General features: G+C 60.7%; 4 protein-coding genes across 4 annotated transcripts; 3 read left to right on the top strand and 1 right to left on the bottom strand.

The window, feature by feature from the left end:
- The first annotated feature begins 435 nt into the window (after positions 1–435).
- Positions 436–1,074, top strand: LOC149809863 (uncharacterized). Its single transcript, XM_089994588.1, has one exon. It carries the CDS (start codon positions 436–438, stop codon positions 1,072–1,074), a length of 639 nt encoding a protein of 212 aa, XP_089850714.1.
- Positions 1,075–8,905: 7,831 nt separating this feature from the next.
- On the top strand, positions 8,906–10,387 carry LOC149809862 (DEAD-box ATP-dependent RNA helicase 26-like). Its single transcript, XM_089994586.1, has one exon. It carries the CDS (start codon positions 8,906–8,908, stop codon positions 10,385–10,387), a length of 1,482 nt encoding a protein of 493 aa, XP_089850712.1.
- Positions 10,388–15,415: 5,028 nt separating this feature from the next.
- LOC149809861 (uncharacterized) lies at positions 15,416–16,303 on the bottom strand. Its single transcript, XM_089994585.1, has one exon. It carries the CDS (start codon positions 16,301–16,303, stop codon positions 15,416–15,418), a length of 888 nt encoding a protein of 295 aa, XP_089850711.1.
- A 1,550-nt stretch (positions 16,304–17,853) lies between these two features.
- Positions 17,854–18,474, top strand: LOC149809860 (uncharacterized). Its single transcript, XM_089994584.1, has one exon. It carries the CDS (start codon positions 17,854–17,856, stop codon positions 18,472–18,474), a length of 621 nt encoding a protein of 206 aa, XP_089850710.1.
- Positions 18,475–19,052: the final 578 nt, after the last annotated feature.

Raw genomic sequence — 19,052 nt, 5'->3', positions numbered from 1 at the left:
AGAGGGGGAGGGACCTGCGTCGGCGTGGGAGCTGGCACGGGGGCCGGGGCTGGCACTGGGGCTGGGGCGGGAGCTGGCGGTTTGGGAGCCGGTGGCTTGGGCGCTGGTGGTTTGGGAGCCGGTGGCTTGGGCGCCGGAGGCTTCGGGGCGGCGGCCGGCGGCTTGGGCGCCGGCTTCGGAGGCGTGTACGGTGTCGGCTTGTGGGCCGTCACGGACGTGGGTCGGTCGTCGGGGGTGCTTTGAACGGCGCCCATCTTGCCCGGACGATCGGACAACATTCGCACCGCGGACGATTTAATTACGGACCCGAAGGCAGAACGGACACGGCGACCATGGTCGCGGCACTTAAAACGTTCTGCCTCGCCCTCTTGGCCCTGTCGGTCCCGCTGCGACCCGTCGTCGTCGCGGCCGGTCCTGACTTACGTCCCCGGCGGCATGGAGGGCACCGCGGTCATGAGCCGATACTGGGATTGCTCCAAGCCGGCGTGCGGGTGGATCGGGAGGGCCGACGTGACGGCGCCGGTCATGAGCTGCGCCTACGACGGCCTGACTCCGATGGACCCGCGAGCGCCGCACGGCGCGTTCGAGAACGGCACGGCGTTCGTGTGTTCTTCACAACAACCGCGTGAATCGTTGGCGGACCCGAACACGAGCTTCGCGTTCGTGTCGTTCGAGAGCGCCGAGGGAGACCGACGGTCTTGCTGCGCGTGCCTGGAGATGCTGCTGACCGACCCGCGGCTGGCGGGCAAGCGCCTGGTCGTGCAGGTGGTCAACAAGAACGCCGGCGCGCTCATGGAGAGCGCGGGCAAAGGCGGGTACGTCGAGATCGCGATCCCCGGCGCCGGCGTCGGCAACATGGACGCGTGCGGCGCGCAGTGGGGCGTCGAGGGCGGATGGGGCAGGGTGCACGGGGGCGTCAAGACCCGCGCGGACTGCTCGAACCTGCCGGCTCAGCTGCAGCGGGGATGCCTGTGGAGGTTCGACTGGCTGCTGAACGTGTTGAGCGACGTCGTGTACCGCGAGGTCGAATGCCCCGATCAGCTGCTCGTTCGCAGCAACTGCACGCGGGTCTGACCCCGCTCCGTGTCGTCGACGCGCAGTTGTAAAGGGTAACCCACCATGAACGAGACTAAACGGGCGCTGGGCCGCATGCGGACCAACCTTCGGCGCCGGCTAACCGCGGACGAGAAGGAGTCCATCGACGCGTACGCCAACCTGATCGAACCGGTCCCCGGCTTCGTCATGAACCGGATCCTCCGGAAGCAGGCACAGAGGGCGGGCACACCGCGTTCCGTTGTGGACGCCGCGAAACGGTACATCCCGCTGTTGGACTCGGCCATGGCCAAGGCGAACGATTTCCCGAACGAGCACGTCAAGGTCGTGTACCGGGGAGTGCGCAAGGCCGAGGTCGCTCGATGGACCCCCGGAAGCGAGCGGACGTTCAAGGCGTTCATGTCGACCTCGTACCTGCCGGCGCACGCGTTCTTTTATCAAAAGGGCTGCGTAATCGTCGTTCGCGGTTCCGGTGACGCGGGACCCAAGACAAAGTTCGTGTACTCGCCGAACGAGGACGAGCTCGTCCTGGACCGAGGCACCAAGCTCCGGCTCGTATCCGTCAAGGATGTCAAGACGACGCCCGCGTTCTGGAAGCACCCTGACTTCCCGATCGAGGATCATCCGCCGTTCGGAGGCAACGTGACGCTGTACGATGCCGTCGTAGCTGGCAGTTGGGGAAACACAAAATCTGGAGGCTGTCGGTAAGACGGGGGATGCGCACATTCGCCACGATCGCATACACCTTGTTCGCGGCCCTCGGTTGCGTCGCCTTGCAATGCACAGGCTGCGCCAAGGAGGGCGACGTCTGCTGCCTCTGCACGTCCGTGTCCCACAGGCCCATCTGCCTCTGGAACGACAAGTTCTGCGACTCCGAGCTGTTTTGCGACGGTGAGACAAACCTGTGCTCCGCGACGCCCCCGACCCTGGAGACGCAGTCCGCGGACTGCGGCCGTGTCGGTCTCGCGTGCTGCGACATCGTGCCCCGCGTAGGCGGCCCTGTCCAGGCACCGTGCCACGACAAGAGCCTGTGCTCCAGCGGCACGTGCGTCGACCCCAAGGCCCCCGTCCTGATCGAGCAGGCGGGCGCGTGCATCGGAGCGTGGAACGACTGCGACGAGAACTACGTCTGCGTCACTCAAGGCGGCGCAAAGGTCTGCGTCCCCGGCTGACGCGCTTTATTTCGGGTCGCCTGAGGCAAGGAATGGCTTGGCTCGCTGCTGTCACGCTCGTGTCTCTGCTGGCTCGGGCGCTCGGCGTCTGCGATCTTCAGCTCAGCCAGGACTTCTCCGGACGAGGGGGGATGGATCAGTCGTACACGATGGCCATGATGCTGCAGGACTGGCCTAGCCCGGCGGGACCGTTCAAGCGCCTGGGCGGCGAGACCAAGATCTCCGACGGCGCGATCGTCGGCTTCTACCCCAAGGGCCAAATCCTGGCGTACAACTCCGGCTTTTCCTGGTACAGCAACCTACCGAAGCCGCTCGAGGAGGCGACCATGGAGTACGACGTCTACTTCGCGCCAGGCTACGACTGGACGCTCGGCGGAAAGCTGCCCGGCCTCTGCGGCCTCGACTGCCCCGTCGGCTGCTCGCGCGTCGGCAGGGACCGCGGGTGGAGCACGAGGTTGATGTGGCGCAAGAACGGCGGCATGGTCACGTACGCGTACTACCCGGACAAGCCCGCCAGCGTGCGGTGCGGAGAGGACTGGCAGTGGTCCGGCGGCATGACCGACGGCAAGTGGCACAGCGTCCGGATCTACGTCAAGATCAACACGCCGGGGAAGCCCGATGGAGTCGCGCGCGCGTACCTCGACGGCCGGCAGGTGCTCGACAAGACCGACGTCATGTACCGCTACAACAGCGGGGCCGACTCCATGGTCACGCGCGCCTACATCACGACCTACGTCGGCGGCTCTGACCCAGCACAATTTGCGCCCGATCACGACCAGTACATCAAGTTCGACAATTTCAAGGTCTACGAGGGCGACTGCGCATCAGGGACGCCGGCGCAGTCATGGAACGGAGCTCCCATCCAAGCGGGCGGGTTCAAGCTCTTCAACAACGAAGGCGACTGGGACCTGCTGGAGCGGAAGGTGATCGCGACGGCCAAGGCTCCAGAGGACAGCGACGTCGCAGCGGTGGCCAACTTCTGCGCGACCCGATGCGACGCCATCCCGCACTGCGCGAGGTTCACCATCTACCGGATCTCATGCTATTTCAGGGAGAGCACAGCCGAGCAGCCGGCCAAGGTCGGTCCGAACGAGACCAAGCGCGTCATCTATCTGTACGTGAAATCGTGACCGTCTGAATCGATGTATTTTCAGTTTATTGCCGTAATACGAAGATGTTTGGCTCAAGAAAAAATTCTGAGCTGACGATTGGAATAGGCGACACATTTCGAAGACGGCTGAAAGCGAGAGCACAACACCTACGTGCGGAAGAGCAACCGCCACATGATCATCGACGTCGTCCCCATGAAGGGTGCGAATGCCGTGACCAAGTCTTCTCAGATATCGCGCGCGACATCCAAGGTACTCGAGCTCCTCCGCGCCGGCAAGAACGTCGTCGTGTGCTCTTCCAGCAAGAGCTTCACGGTGCGGCTGCAGAACTTCATCCTCGAGGGCCGCCCTGAGACGTCCATGCTCGTGTACAACAGCGACACGAACGAGCGCCTCGACGACGTGGCTACACTATGGAAGACGTGCCAACTCCTCGTGTACAGCCCCACCATCACCGCGGGCGTGTCGTTCGAGCTTGAGCACTTTGACTGCCTGGTGGCCTTCGTGGTTAACAGCCGTTACGCGCCAACGGTAGACATGACCCTGCAGCAACTGTTCCGAGTCCGCAACCTCACCGAAGGTGCGATGCACCTCTACATCCACGAGTCCAACGAGGCTAAGGACGAGGTATCCTTTCCCCAGACGATGGACGGAATCACCAAATTCCTGCAGTCCGACATCGCGCTCACGAGCAAGTACTTCTCCATGTATATAGGGTTTGTCAGATAATTATGGGAGCTTGATCGTCCCTTGGTGGCGATTCTACACCACTGACCCTACACGGAGGCACACCCCCAAGACACGTATTACGGCGCTTGCAGCGTACAAGTGCCCCTCCGGTCAGCTTGTCGCCCGCTCCTTGACGTGTCAAATGTGACGGTCGATCCTTGCCTGCTTTCCCACAAGCCATGATGTTCATGGCTCCTTGCAGGTCACGATCGACCAATGCTCCACGGAACTTGCCCTTGGTGAGGGTTCCACACTTGCTGGACTCACAGCAACGTAACCCCCTCACCTCCTTGGACGCGTTCTCTCCATCCTTCTCCCTCACGGAAAGCGTTCGCGCTCCGCACTTGTAGCAGCACTGCGTTGTGAGGTACTCGTCCACGATGTTGACGATGCTTCCAAAGCGCAGCACCCATCGCCGGCGCGCAGCGCACACGGGCATGGTAGCTCTCCCTTTTCCGGAAGGAGACCATGTCGCGCCTCCATAGTGCACCACCTTGATGTCGCCGTAGGCGGCCTCAACCTCTTCCAGGAACCGATCGATCGCCTGGGGCTTGCGAATGTAGACGTCCAGGCGGCTCCGCGCCCATCGCTTCTTCGTGTACTCGGACCAAAGCTCCCCGTAGACCTTCGAAAGTCTGGACACGTGCTCCATGAAATTCGCCATGGACGAGGTCTTTGACGACGCTTTGTACAGATGTTCCACACTGTCGTTCGATCCTGTGAGGCGCTTGTTCCACCACTCGCTGTTCTTCTGGTGCTTTCGCATCCCGCTGTCCACGGAGTACCGTCCCTTCGTGAAACGCATCCTCTTCACGTAGCCGTCGACGCCTAGACCCACTACGTAGAATAGCGTCGATCCTCCTGGATCGACCGCCACCTCGCCTCTCTGAAGAGTTGGCGGGACGTATTCCTTAGGGGCAACGGCTTCGGCTTTCGCCTTCTTCTCTCGCTTCGGCTTCGCCTCGCGAGCGGCCTTCAACTCGGCTGCGTGCTTAGCCTTCAGCCGTTTGTGCTCCGCGGGGTCGCTCAATTTCAGCTCCTCCATCAACGCCTTGTACCTCGTTTTTTCCTCTTTCAAACGCTCCGCTTCCATGCGCTTCTGTTCCTGCTCCAGTTTCTTCGCTTCGCGGACTCGTTCCTTCTCGTCCCTAGCCGCCAAGCGAGACATCTTGTTCAACTCCGCCTCTGCTCTCCTCGCTTTCGCCTTCTCGATGGCTTCTTCCTTTTCTTTGATCTCCAAGCTTGACATGGGGCGTCTGAAGTGGACGTTCAGAGAAACGCCGTCCGTAGAAACGAGTCCCGTAGGAACGTACCGCAGGGCTGCAAGCCCTGTGAGCTGGAATGCTCTCCTCCATTGGTTCTGAGCGTCCGCTCTGAAGGCCTCCAGGTTCTTGTCGTAGAGTCTCCCTTCCTTCATTAGGCCATGAAGGACCTTCGTATCGATCCTTAGGCAGTGCGTTCTGATCTTGTACGATGGTACCAGAGAGAACTGCTTCGCTCCAACGGTCTCGAAGAAGCAGAGCCATTGGCGGAACGCCGACAGTACGGCGCGAGGGTGTCCCTTCAACCAAGCTTCGCTCACGCGCGAAGGCTCGCCGAGGGCGAGCCTCTCCGCTTTGACGAACTCCGCAGCTGCTTCCATCAACGGAGCCGGGTCTTTGCCACCTTCTTCCCTCCAACCAACGATCTGTATGAACACCGGGTACCACTCTCCTCTAGACGCCGTGTCCAGCGAGCACCACGTCTTGACGTACCTTCGCAACCTCGCGTCGAAGGAGTGAACGATGGTGTTGAGGACCGAGGTCTTCATCGCCGCTGCAGCCATGACTATCGAGTTTGTGTCTCCGAAATGCCGCTTCGCGGCTGGGATGGAAGACAGAGCGGCTTCGGCGCGAAGGATTGCCTCCTGACCTACCGGACATAGTCCTCCTGGGGGCTTTTTCAGATTCTCGGGCACCTGATTGTCGCCTACGGCGACGTCATTGTACTCCTGGTCCTCGTCTTCCTCCTCTTCGAAAGATGAACCTTCGTCGCATTCCTCAACAACCTTTGACCCAGAGGCGATGAGGTTGAAGTAGAACGTAGTGTCGAGGACAGGGAGCTTCTTTCCATCATCCAGTGCCGAGATGACGATGTGGTTGAGCAACAATCCAGCTCTGTGTGTCGCCTTTGAGATGTCCACAACCCTCGCTTCTATGGCGCCTTGCAGCTCGGTGGCGCGGAGCCTCTTTTTCAGCGCAGCTTTGACGACTTGCTCCACCTCAAACTTCCTTTCTTGCTTCGCCGCAGCCTTGTCGGGCCGCGTGCGCGGTCCCACGGCCTTGTCGTACCATTCCTTCAGAAGGAACAACTCTGCTCCCGGTCCGTCTTCCTTGCACCTCTCCGCAGTGTTGTCGCCGCAGGCGGCGGCCCATAAGATCGGAGTTTTGGGAAGCGCTCTTCGCGAAGAGATGAACGCCGCGACGTCCGACCCTCGTACGCATTGGACATGGGTCCCCCTTCGGCGTGATACCAGCCACGGTGTTGGTTGTTCCAAGGAACAGATACTCACATTCGACCTATCGTCCACCGGCGTGCTGACGCACTCTTCGCACATGCCCTCTTCATGACAACGTGTACTTCCTGCTTCTTTAAGCCAGGCTTCCGCATTGCGAGAGCAGCCTTCTGCTCCAGGACACATGCTCTGATTCATATGTCCATAAAAAACATGGACCCTCCGCCGCGGCTAGCCGCGACGCCGGCTAGTGCACCTGCGGCGCGCAGCCGGGAGATTGCCTCGCGGCGCTTCGCTTCCGCGCCGCGGAAGAATCCTTCGCATTTGTCCGCAGTGATTGTCTCGAAGCTTGCGTCCACCGCCGCAAGAAATCCTTCGTTTGGAAGCTCGTACCTTCGTCTCCTAAATTCGTGCTTCGCCACAGAGAATCCATGTTCTACGGGATTCATCCAAGGACAGTATGCTGGAGTATAAAGAAGAGTATGGTTCCTAAGCGATGCTGCATACTTAGCTTGCCATGAACTATGAAAGCGAACGTTATCAGCAATTATTTTCCTACCACGAGGCAGAGAAGCAAGGAACGCCGCATATTTTACAGCATCATAACCACCTTTTATGGTCTCTACAGCAACAACCCCTGATCTATCGATAGCAAGGATCGTTGACACCGTTTCTCGTTTTCTCGGCGCAGGCTTTCTGACAGCACGACCTGCTTGCGCCCATCCGTACCTTGGAGTGTCGGAAGACACGAAACAAGCTTCGTCGACGCAGATTGCGTTTTCGTATGGATCATCATCATGCATGAAAGGATGGTTCGCCGAAGGCAATTCATGTTCGTGCGACCGTGAGGCTCGTTTGAAGGTAAGACCGAGAAACTTCCTGGACCTGTAAATTGTTGACAAAGATAAAACTAGTCCATGTCTTTCACGAACGACGTTTCTTATTTGCTGGCATGAATCGAAGGTACATGAACTACAATACTCGAGTAATGGTACTAGTGTGACGAGACTACGTCTCGTTTTATGTTTGCGACGCGGAACTTTTACACCTTTACTCAGTATCCACCTTCCCGCAGTAGATTTACTAACACCGAGTACTGCGGCTACGGCTTTCACTGAAAGTCGTAAAGCGTTGTGATAAACCTCGGCCTTAGGCCTCCAATGTTCAGGAAACATTGCTTTCAAGTATTGCTCCAAATTTATCGTCCCATAATTATCTGACGAACCCTATAAGGTCAACATTCCAGGGGTGTACCGGCCCTCGGCGAACCACACCCTCGAGTACGACACCAAGCGGCTCAGCTTCGTCGTCATCCAAGGGGTCGTCATGATGCGCAACCGCTCGACGATGAACTACTCCAAGATCATGGTCGACACGCTCGGCAACGACTACGCCATCGAGCTGCAGAGCGTGGAGGTCGACCAAAACAAGCTCACTCAAGTCGAGCTCGACATGCTGATGGAAGCGCCTAAGAAGATCGAACCGATAGCATGGGAGCTCCTGGTGCCAGGTATGACCATGACCATGCTTCACGACGTGGACGAAGACACGCTTGCCCTGGCAATCGGAGAAGAAGAGGACGGTGAGGTGCGGATAGCCTCGAGCGACGACCGGCGAATCGCCGGAGCATTGAGGAATCTGCGCCGTTTCCAGTATTTCAGATGGAAAACGCGCGTGCTCACGCTCGACGAGCTCAAGCAATTCTACAAGCACGTCAAGGTCGAGGATCAGGCGCTAGAGACATACCACCGCGCGATGCGGTTCGTGCAGTTTTGCGATCGCAGTCTGCAAGAGAACAAGGCGTCGTTCGTGAACTGTGTGTCCTCCGACTTGGCGACCAAGGACCCCAACCTAGAGTTTTTCAAGGGCAGGCGGACGGCGTACGCCATGAAGGTGATGTTCGGGCACATGTACCTCAACCATTTGGCGGATGATGCGCAACAGGATACTTTGAAGGCGTTCGATACGATCAGCGTTCCGGAAAGCGTATGCTCGGACGCGTACGTGAAGATGATCGAAGAACTAAACGGCTCGGAGGCGACAAAGTTCAAGAAGATGTTCGCGTCCAAGGGGACAGCTACGGGATGCATGGTTGCGAAGAAGATACTCGGAGACTGCTTCGGGCTGTACGTTGCCCGAAGGGACCCTAAGAGCGACCGCAAGCACTACCACACGATTCTCATTTGGGAGGGATCATTGAAGACCATGATGGACGACTTCGGCGCCGACGTCCGTCGCCCCCTCCCAACACAATGATGTGCCATAACTCAGTACTCTTAACATATAAAGCACCTCGAAGTTATCCACCCCCCAACCAGGCCTCGGGTGGGGGGCGGTTTGGGGCGAACATGATTGTGGTCACGACATGTAAGGAGACCATGCAGCCTGTCACCACCGTGGACGCCAGCAACGAGCCTCCCTTCGACAAGACGTGGAACGACTTCGGACTGCTGCCCGCCCTGGCCGAGGCCATTCGAGTGCACAAAGGCCCCGAAAAACCGCTGAATCAAGTGAGCACGATTCAACGCGAGATCATGAAAATATCCAAGGATGCATCTGTACTCGGCATCGCGCCGACCGGATCCGGAAAGTTTCTCGGACTTATCGTCCCCGCGCTCGACGAACTCCTCAAAGGCACAGCCAAGTCCGCCCTGGTCCTGGCCATCACCAACCCCCTCCTGGACCAGCACGTCGACACGCTGGCCCCGATTGTCAACAACCCCAAGCTGCCGAGGAAGATCTTCTCGACCAAAGCCAACCCTAAATCCTCTGCGCGGATCCTGGAAGCGGCCAATAAAGGCCCGGTCATCATCTTTTCGACCCCGCACCAGATCCTGGAGATGTCCAAGACGACCCTGGCGTTTCGCGAGTTCGTCGGTTCTTTGGATTACGTAATCCTGGACGAAGTGGACGGCATCGTGGCGGACCACGTCTTCGGGCGGCAGGTCACCGAAGTCACAAAGGCTGCGTCGAAGGCGCGCCTGATCGCTGTCACGGCGACCTTTACCGAGGAAGCCCTGAAGAAGGTGCGCGAGATCTCTCATCGCCCGGTCGTCCACATCATCGCGGGCAAGGTGCACAAGGCGGTCATCGACCACAAGGCGTACGTCGTCGCGCCGGGCGACCTGATGACGGTCCTCTCGATGGTGCTGAGCAACCAGGCTTGCAGGCCGGTCCAAGGAGCCGACCACACGGGAGGCTCCGAGACAGAGACGCCGCCCCAAAAGGTCATCGTCTTCTGCAGCACGAACGCCTTCATCGACTTCGCCTTCCAGTACTGCGTCGCGGCGGGCGTCAAGAACTGCTCGTTGATGAACGCCAAGATGTCCGAAGGCGCGCGTCGGAGCGCCGCCCGCGAGTTCCAGGAGTGCAAGGAGTGCATCCTCTTCGGCAGCGACGTGACCGCGCGCGGCATGGATTTCGAGGGCGTCACGCTGATCGTGCAAGTAGGCTACTCCATTCCGGACACGTACATGCAGCGTGCAGGGCGGACTGGTCGCGGGCTGGTAAAGACGGGCAAGTGTGTCGTGCTGCTGACGAAGAACGAGGCCCCGAACACTCTTCAGGGCCTGAAGAACGCCCGGAAGCTGGAGATCCCGCAGACGGTGTGCGTCCCTGTGCAGAAGCTGAAGGTCCCTGTCCCAGCAAAGGTCGTCGACAAGGCGTACACGGCGTACCTGGGCGCGTACCGCGGCTTCAGCCGCAGCCTGGGGTGGACGCGACCAAAGGGAGCAGACATGGTCGAAGAAGCAAACGCGATCGTGACCGGTGCGGGGTACAGGGTGCCGGAGGTCTCCGACAAGCTGAAGCGCAAGCTCGGGATCGCGTAGGGGGCATGCTTGCCCCCCATACCCCCTCTCTGGAATCACGGTCACGGTGGAATACGGCGAATTACGGCAGATTACGGCGAGTTGCAATTTAGGTGCAATACAGTTTGCAATCGCCTGCAATAAACTTATCGTCGGTTGTCGTCACCTGCAATGAAATTACGGATTACGGCAGGCCTTCACCAGAAATGTTTTCTGGAGACTTTTTCTCAAATCAAGGGACCCCCCCCCCCCCAAAACCGGAATTACGGCCGTATTCTTACGGATTCTTACGGATTCTTACGGATTTCCGACTCTGGTGTCGTCGTATCGAATATTGCACAGATGGTAATTGGAATGCTAAGTCACGTCATATCACGGCGGATTGCGGCAGTTTTCGGCGGGATTGCAGTCGCTAACACATCGTTGTTATGGTATTTCGGCGGCATCAATCGTCGGTCTTCCTCTTCTTCGCCGCCTTGGGGCAATCATGGGGCGCCGCGGCACGTCAGACACGCTCCGTTGGCCTCGGCGCCCTTCTCGGCGATGATGGTCTCCGTCAGGTACCTGAAACTGGGCTGGGTGCATGTCAAGCACTTGGGCTTCGACCCATCCAGGCCGGACTGGTCTTCGCAACTAAAACATTTTGTCTTTGCCGTGCCCATGTCGCGGACGCGCACGCCGGGGTCTAGCGGGCCCACGGTTGATGAAACGTACCCGTCCGGCCGGGTTTCGCGGCTTCGTCGGCAGCACAGCCACCCAATCACGCACAACGCCATAAGTGTCAACCCGATGCAGCACGGAATCGATATAGTCGCGGGCGACTTCGAGGACCTGATCCTCGCCATTTGCAAGGTCTACGAAAAAGTTTTTTGGACCTGCGTGCCACTATAGACACGATTCGGCGACCCCAGCATCGACTTTTCTCGCAAGATGTATGTGCCTTTGTGTTAGCGTCGAATCTCGTGTAAATGGACGTCTCGGCGCGGTACGAGTCGGTGTGGCGGAGCATATCGTCCATGAGCCAAGTGCCCGAGTTCAAGGGCATCTCGGAGCTTGCGCCGTTGCTCGGAAGCAAGTTCGTCGAAAAGTCGGCGGCATAAACCAAGCAGGCCGCACGTGCGACATGCCTCCCATGGACCGCCCCGTAGGCCCCGGCGTCCGGACCGCCCTGGCGATGCGCGACTTTTTCGAGCGCCACCGCAGGGCGTTCCGGACGGCGTGGGACCTGGCGCCGAACGCGACGATCGTGTCGACAGCAGTTGCGATGGTCGCCATGCTGCATGACATCGACCGCTAGTTACGCTGCGACCATGGAGTACGCGCGTAGGGGGGCTAGGGGGGAGGTCTATCTCCCCCCAGTGATTCCTTCCATCGCCGTGCTCGCCGAAGTGTCGTAGATCGTCGCTACCAGATCGCCCTCCGCGACCTCGGGCACCTGGATCGTGTCGTTGGTCTGCAGCTCCGGGCAGCCGACGTCCTCCAGGCACGGCTTGCCGTCGCGCCGCGCGCCGATGCGTATGTCGTTGTCGTTGGCGCGCACGAAGTACTGCCACCGCGACGGGTTCCTGGGCGCCGGGCGTCCGTACAGCGGCATCATGACGGTGCGGTCCGGCTTGTGCACGAAGCCGACCTGGCTGAAGTCGACCTTGGCGCGGCTCGGGACGTACGGCCGGTCGGGGACCGTGGGAGGCGTCTGGGACACCCGGATCTCGGGCGGCATGGAGTACTGGGGGACCTGAACCTCGGGTCTGTCTTGATACACGATGCGCGCCGGCTCGGCCATGACACGCACCCACATGACGTACATCGTGCCGACGAGCATGACGAGGGTCAGCGACATGATGACGACTGCGGCGACGTTCGTTTTTCCGGCCATCGAGGCTTTACAACATGGGCGCGGGTTTTCCGTACGGCAGGTTGTTCATGCGCATGGGCGGCGCGGGCTCCATCGCCGGGTGCGCGAGGCTCTCGGCCGGGACAGGGCCTGGCCCGCCAGGCGCGACGGTGCCGACCGCCTTGGCGACCGTGTTCGTGACGGCCGCCGTCGCGTCCTTGATCTCCTCGGCGCGCTTGTCGGCCTCGTGCTCGGCGACCTTGAGCTTGTCCTTGTCTACTTTGTCTATGGTGGTCTTGATGCCGAGGATGCCCTGCGACAGGAAGAGCTCGGCGAGGACGTACGCGACGAAGATGACGCAGAACCAGTACAGCAGGTGCTCCAGGACGAGGTAGCCGTCGAGTCTGCCGTACGCGTTGGACTTGCGGAAGGTCGCCGCCGCCCACGCCATCTGGATGCAGGGGATCAGCAACGAGAAGGTGATGACCTTGGAGAAGTCGGCTGTCGCCGCGCCGATGGCGTAGCCGGCGGACGTCCTCACAAGGTTGCCGCTGAACATGAACTCCTTGAGCTCCTCGAAAAAGTTCTTCATGCTTCGCCCTGACAAGGCGACGCGATTATATTCGCGACCCGGCTTAAAGGCCCGTCGCGGGACGGACCCGCATCTCCGACATGTCTGCTGCAGTCGTGACCGACAAGACCCCCATGTCCGAGGTCCTCCAGGTCGTCGGAGACGAGCCCTGTCTCGCCGAGTCGGCCAAAGGCATGGACCTCGGCACGTTCCTGGACCACGTCGCCGGCAACGCCGCGGACTGGGTCCGCTCGCTTCCCTGCGACAAGGCGAGCGGCCTGCGCAAGGCCAAGGCCGCCGTGCTCAAGCTGACCGGCGTCCCCGTGCCCGACGACCTCGAGGGCCTGAAGGCCAAGCTCAAGATGATGGAGAAGGCCGTCAAGGCGGCGATGACCAACGCGAAGCTGAAGGACCTCGAAGCCGCGAAAGCGACCGCGGACCCGAGCAAGGACGTGGCCGGAAAGCTCAAGTCGGCGATAATGATGTACTGCGACGCCACAGGGCAGAAAGGCGCCCTCGCGATGCTCGAGTGCCTGCTCGGCGACGACACGGACGTAGAGACGTTGGAGACAGTGTTCAGACACGTCGCGGCGGGCGACCCCGCCGCATTGGGTGCCTTCAACGCTTTGAGGCCATGATTTTGGGAACGCCGGTCACTTGTAACGAACCATGACGTCATTCGAGTATCTGGAGATATTCCGGCCGGCCATATTGTGGCCGTCCAGAACCCGATGTTGCGATGTCCAACGGCTTAAAGGATCGTGTGACGACAGCACAGGCATCATTGCATCGTCTTATAGACGTCTCGATACAAGATGTTTGCCAACCTCATCGCCCGCATCGCCCAAGGCGCCAAGGCCGCCGAAGACCTCCGCAACGGCGTCGCCGACCCTTCGCCGGTCCAAAAGCCTCCCGCCGTCGCAGAACCCATGCCTGTCCAAACGCCTTTCCATGACGCAGAGATGGACGCCGACACCCCCAGCGTCCCGCCCGCCGGCATGCCTGGGGAGACCGACTTTTTCCACTCCATCTGCCTCGACATGCACGTCCTGACCGGCTACCTCCAGATAAACGCCGCGAACGCCAAGTCGGTCGAGCGGATCGTCAAGGACTGGAGCAGCAAGGTCGTGGTCGAGGGCGCCTCGCACGCGTTCGAGCGCGAGCTCGAGGCCGAGATCAGCGGCGGCAAGGTCCCGCGCAAGACCAAGCGCAACACGCAGACGGTCGAGAGGATTTCCACGAACATCGTCATCGCCATGCGCCACGAAGACTACACGACCACGACCAACATCCGCCACAGCAACTTCCGCAACTCGTTCACGGCGCGCAAGGTCAGTCCCGATTACACCAACGGCGTCGCCGGCACGCCGCCATTGAAGGGCCCCATCGTCAAGTTTTTCAGCAACGGCAGGTTCCAGGCGGCTGGGTGGAAGACGGTCGACGCGTGCGAGAGGTTCATCTACGACGTCTCCAAGCGGCTGGGCCTCCCGCCCGTCGACAAGGCGCGCCATTCGATCAGTCTCGTCAACGGCAGCGCCCGGATCAAGGCGGCGGGAGACGAGCCGATCGTGCTCCGGTCCTTGAGGGACCGGCTCGTCGCCAATGGGATCAACGCCGTCTGGAACCCCACGACTGGCAACAACGGCATGAAGGTGACGTTCGTTGACGAGGTCGCGTTGAAGGAGTCCCTCGCGGCGCACTTTGCTCCCGCCGTCAAGGCCATGACGACGTACGCGACCGAGTGCGCCGCGACCGGGGTCGTGTCCAAGATGTTTTCGCGGTACGCCAAGACCCAGACGGACGCCTCCGCCGAAGCCGTCACAGGGCTGGGTCTCGAAGACGGCGAGGCAACGAGGATCGCGACGAAGGCGGCGGCGATGGAGATGAAAAAGGCGGTCGACGCCGTCGGAACCAAAGACCGCCGCAAGAAATGGGAGCGCAGCGCCATGGTCTTCGCCAACGGCTACGTCAAGGTCTTTTCGACCGGCGAGCAGCAGCTCTCCCGACTGTTTCCCGTATTGGAAGACATACTGGGTTCTGTTTTTTGATCAAGCTACATTTCGACGGCCCTAGAGACCCTGTGCCATAGCTGTTGTACGTCTCCGTCGTTCTGGATGACATGATCGCATTGTATCGAGTCGAGCTCCGTCTCGGAAGCGTGCTCGCACGAAGCGTCCTCGGACGCCCTGTTGATCTTGATCGAAATCACCTTGTAAATCAACGGATCCATGGCCGTCAAAGCGTCGAGCTCGTGCTGAAACCTCATGTCCGTGACCACGACGTCGCCGTCCGAAGCGTGTAGCCGCTGGACGAGCGACTTTGTCCAGAAGAGCCTGCCTATCCCAGGCAGCACGTCGTTGATCTTGTACTGGAACATTTCCGTGCCCATGAACTGGAGGATCGCCCTCGGCGTCGTCCCCCATCGGGCGTCGACGACATCTTTCAGAGGTCCCTCGACCTGGGACTCGTCGAAGCCGAAGAGGGTCCTGCACGCGTCCTTCAGAGGCCCGGCGAACTTCTCGCCGGAATAGCCTTTGGTCAGAAGGACCTCAGCCGCCGTGTCCTTGCCGGAGCCCTTCTTCCCGCAGAGCGCCACGATCGTCCTGACCATCATGCCTTTGGCATTTGTACACTGCCCGCGGCTTTATACTGGGACCAGGGTCGGCTTGTCGCATGCCGCGATGCACGGGAACGGCACGTCGAACTCGCCGTACACGTCGCCCTGCGCGTCGGCGACCTTGACCTTGGCGACCTTCTGCGTGAACGCCGCGTCCCTCGGCAGGACCCACATCTGGCCGAGCGCGGCGTTCTGAGACGCCGCGAGCCATGCGCCGTTGTCGCCCTTTGCCCAGACCATGGACACGCCCGAGGTTGTCCCGTGCACGATGAGCGCGGGGTAGTACGGCAGGTACGCGCCCTCCGCCCAGCCGAACTTGAGCTTCTTCGCGAATTTGAACGAGTCGGGAGGTCCGTCGATGAACTCCCACGACACGACGCGGTTGCCCCACATGCCCGCCGAGATGAGGTCTTGCAGAGAATGCTGCGCGACGTCGACGTGATACGGGTCCGAGCGGCACCAAGCGTTGAAGTCGCCGCACGAGTCCGCGACGTAGCCGTACAGCATCTTATTGCCGGTCAGCGAGTCGGCCTCGTAGTTGGTCAGGCCCTGCGTGTCGCCCTTCTTGCATACCGTCCATTGGTCGTTGCTGCCGCCCTTGCAGTCGACGCACGTCGCCATGCGCAGCCAGCGGCCGCAGTTCTTGCCGCCCGCGAACATGCCGGGCTTGGCCGATGCACCGGGGTGCTCGATTTCTGTATCGGCGAAGGTGTTCAGCGCGACGAAGGGCAGTGCCTTGCCGTCGTCGTCGACGGTCCAGGCCTGAGGGACGCCGCAGCCGCCGTACGGGATCCCGAAGCCCTCGAAGTAAGTCGCGTAACCTCGTCCGGCGCCTCCCAGTCCCTGAGGCTCGGCGGCGGTGGTGACGGCGGTGTTGCAAAATATAAGGGCGGCGGCCAATGCGGTCCAGAACATCGGTCCTTTCACAGACGTCTGACAAAATTGTGTGCAGACACGCGGGAAAAAAAAAATTGATTTGTCCTCTGGAAATGTGCGGGACCGAGTCCCGTTCGTGTCAGCATTGTTGAAATCTCACCGTATCACGTATGTTACCACGCATTTCCATGCATTTTTACAAGGATCAAATGTTTCTGCTTGTGCATTCAAAACCACACGAACGATTTTGAGGCGCGAAAGGGCTAACACGACGGGGACCCGAACAATACTTGAATTCCAGGCCGTAAGAGCGGCTTCGACGGCAACAATAAAAAAATTGATTTCGACGTCCAAACCAATTCACGTTACTCACAGACTCGACCGTCCCGGTCACCATCGGCCTCCGGGCTGGAGGTGGTCAGGACGGCCGGGTCGAAGGACCGATCACCGGACGTGCCGCAAGGCCCGTCCACAGACCGATTCTCGAGTAATGTCATTCCGTGAAGGTTCCGCCAGACAGGTTTCAAACCCTGCCTGGTGGAGCTTTCGCGGAGCAATCGTCACGCGCTAACACGACACGGACCCGAACAAAACTCGAAATTCAGGCTATAAGCGCCGCTTCAACGGCAAAAATAAAAAATTTGATTTGCTGCTGAGACATGAACCGTGCAGACCCGCAAGGGCTGCCAAAGACAAAAGCAGACAAGAGGCACTATGCAGGTGCCTAGTCAAGACATGCTTACGAGAAGCTAATTCGGGCCTAGAGCTCGTAAAATAGTTTCCTCTCGACGTCCAAGCTAACACAATTTGCCCGCGACAGGATCAGGGGTCGCTTGTGACGCAGATGGGGAGGCACACTTCGCCCATGAAGTTGACCGCTCCGGCGTACGAGGTCCCGGCCCTCGGTGCGACGCGGAGCATGACGTGCGGCCATGGCGAGCAGAGGTACGCCTTGACGGTCATCTTGGAGCCTGGCGCTTCGAACTCGTGCTCCGTCGTCGACTTGGTCAGGGTTACTTCGCGACCGTCGCAGTCCGTGAGCGCGACCTTGTGCGCCGAGATCTTGACCGAGCCCAGGACGGCGCGGGCATGGTCCTCGTCCACGCACGGCGGGCGGTACCACTGGATCTTGACGCCGACCTCGGTCAGGATCTGCCGGGCCGCGGTCCAGCTCGAGCCCCATCGCTCGTCGTCCCAGTCCGGCTCGGGCACCGTCAGCTTCTGGATTCCGGCCATGGCGATGCCGCGCGCGCAATCGGTGCAGCAGAACAGGGTGCAGTACATGTGCGCCCCCATCGTGCTGACGCCTCCGCGGAGACACGAGTACAGAGCGGCCCGTTCGGCGTGCTCGAAGAACTTGAACTTCTCGGGCCTAGCTTCCCGGTCGGGGCCCTGGCGCACGCCCCAGGGGATGTGGTTGTGCCCCCTTGCGAGCAGGTCACCCGCGGGGCCGATTATGGCGCAACCGACCTTGGTCGTGTCGAAGCTCAATTCCGCGGCAGTCAAAGCTTGGTCCATCTTGGACCAAGTCCCGCCGCGAACCTTTATGCCCCCTGCGGATTCTCGCGCCGCATTGGTAAAGGTCCGCCATGCAGTCGTGGTCCGACATGATGCGAGTCATCAATCACCTGTGGACGTACGTCCACGCAGAGCGCGCCGTCGGCGAGCTCCGGTGGGAGGTCGCGGGCGGCGACTACGACGGCTGGCTCGTCTGCGATGGCCGCGCCCTCAACATCGACGAGTACCGCGCGTTGTACTCGGTGATCGGCACGCAGTTTGGCGCGACCGCCGCTGGCACTTTCAACCTTCCCGATCCTCGCGGCCGCGTCGTCGGCATCGCGGGCGTGGGCGCCGGACTGACCCCGCGAAACACCGGGGACGAGGTCGGGACGGAGACCCATGTTCTGACGGTCCCGGAGACTCCGGGGCACACGCACAATGGCATCACCGACGTCTCGGGCATCCACAACCACGGCGGGTCCACAGGCGCGGGCGGCGACGAGAAGGAGTCGGAGTCGTGCATGTTGGGGTCAGGCACGGTCGTGTCAGGAAGCGGGGTGCACTCGCACACGATCGCGGCCGACGGCGCGCACACGCACACGTTCGTCACCCAATCCACGGGCGGCGGTCTGGCGCACAACAACATGCAGCCGACGCTGTTCATCGGCTCTCTCATGATATTCTCCGGCGTTGTCGTGCACGACATGTAAAACAAAGGACGCGAGCGTCTACCATAGGATCCGGATGGACCAAAAGTTGGGCGACGACTTACGATCGCGCGTCAGGCGGCCGTCGCCGTCGCGGATGCTGCGGGCGCGCAGGAGGTACCTCCGCCTGCGCTCCGGGTCCTTGTGGTCCAGGAAGTCCTCCGCGCCCTTCTGGCCAAAGTGCACCTTCGCGCCGGTCGAGAGGGTGACCACGAACTTTTTGGTCGGCCTGTCGCTGACGTCGATGCGTTCGGAGAGGCCGAGCCTGCGGGCTTTCGCTCTCACGCGGTCAAGCTTGGGAGCCGGCGTCATCGGTCCCTTGCCCGAAGGCGACGAATTTCGTTCGCTCCGCGGCCGCCTGAAGCCCTCGCTCCGCCCTCCTGACGAGGTGGCCGACGCTCCCCGGGAAGAGGCACTCGTGCTGCAACTCCCTCTTCCACGCGTTGTACGCCTTCAGGACCTCCAGCGCGTTGTCCATGCACTCGATCGACAGGCTCTGGTTCGTGAAGGCGTCTCTCGCGACGAGGTAGCCGTTTCCCTGCATCCACGGCGCGTGCGGGTTCAACGGCCTGGTCGGACTG

This window comes from Nuphar pumila, unplaced genomic scaffold (genome assembly GCF_984573655.1).
Source record: "Nuphar pumila unplaced genomic scaffold, dmNupPumi1.hap1.1 HAP1_SCAFFOLD_735, whole genome shotgun sequence".
NCBI classification, from domain to species: Eukaryota; Viridiplantae; Streptophyta; class Magnoliopsida; order Nymphaeales; family Nymphaeaceae; genus Nuphar; species Nuphar pumila.
The sequence above is the reverse complement of the archived record's forward strand: the minus strand, read 5'-3'. Positions and strand labels throughout refer to the sequence as shown.

Coding starts and splice junctions, on each gene's coding strand:
- LOC149809863 (XM_089994588.1), top strand. CDS start 436: ATGGAGGGCACCGCGGTCATGAGCCGATACTGGGATTGCTCCAAGCCG.
- LOC149809862 (XM_089994586.1), top strand. CDS start 8,906: ATGATTGTGGTCACGACATGTAAGGAGACCATGCAGCCTGTCACCACC.
- LOC149809861 (XM_089994585.1), bottom strand. CDS start 16,303: ATGTTCTGGACCGCATTGGCCGCCGCCCTTATATTTTGCAACACCGCC.
- LOC149809860 (XM_089994584.1), top strand. CDS start 17,854: ATGCAGTCGTGGTCCGACATGATGCGAGTCATCAATCACCTGTGGACG.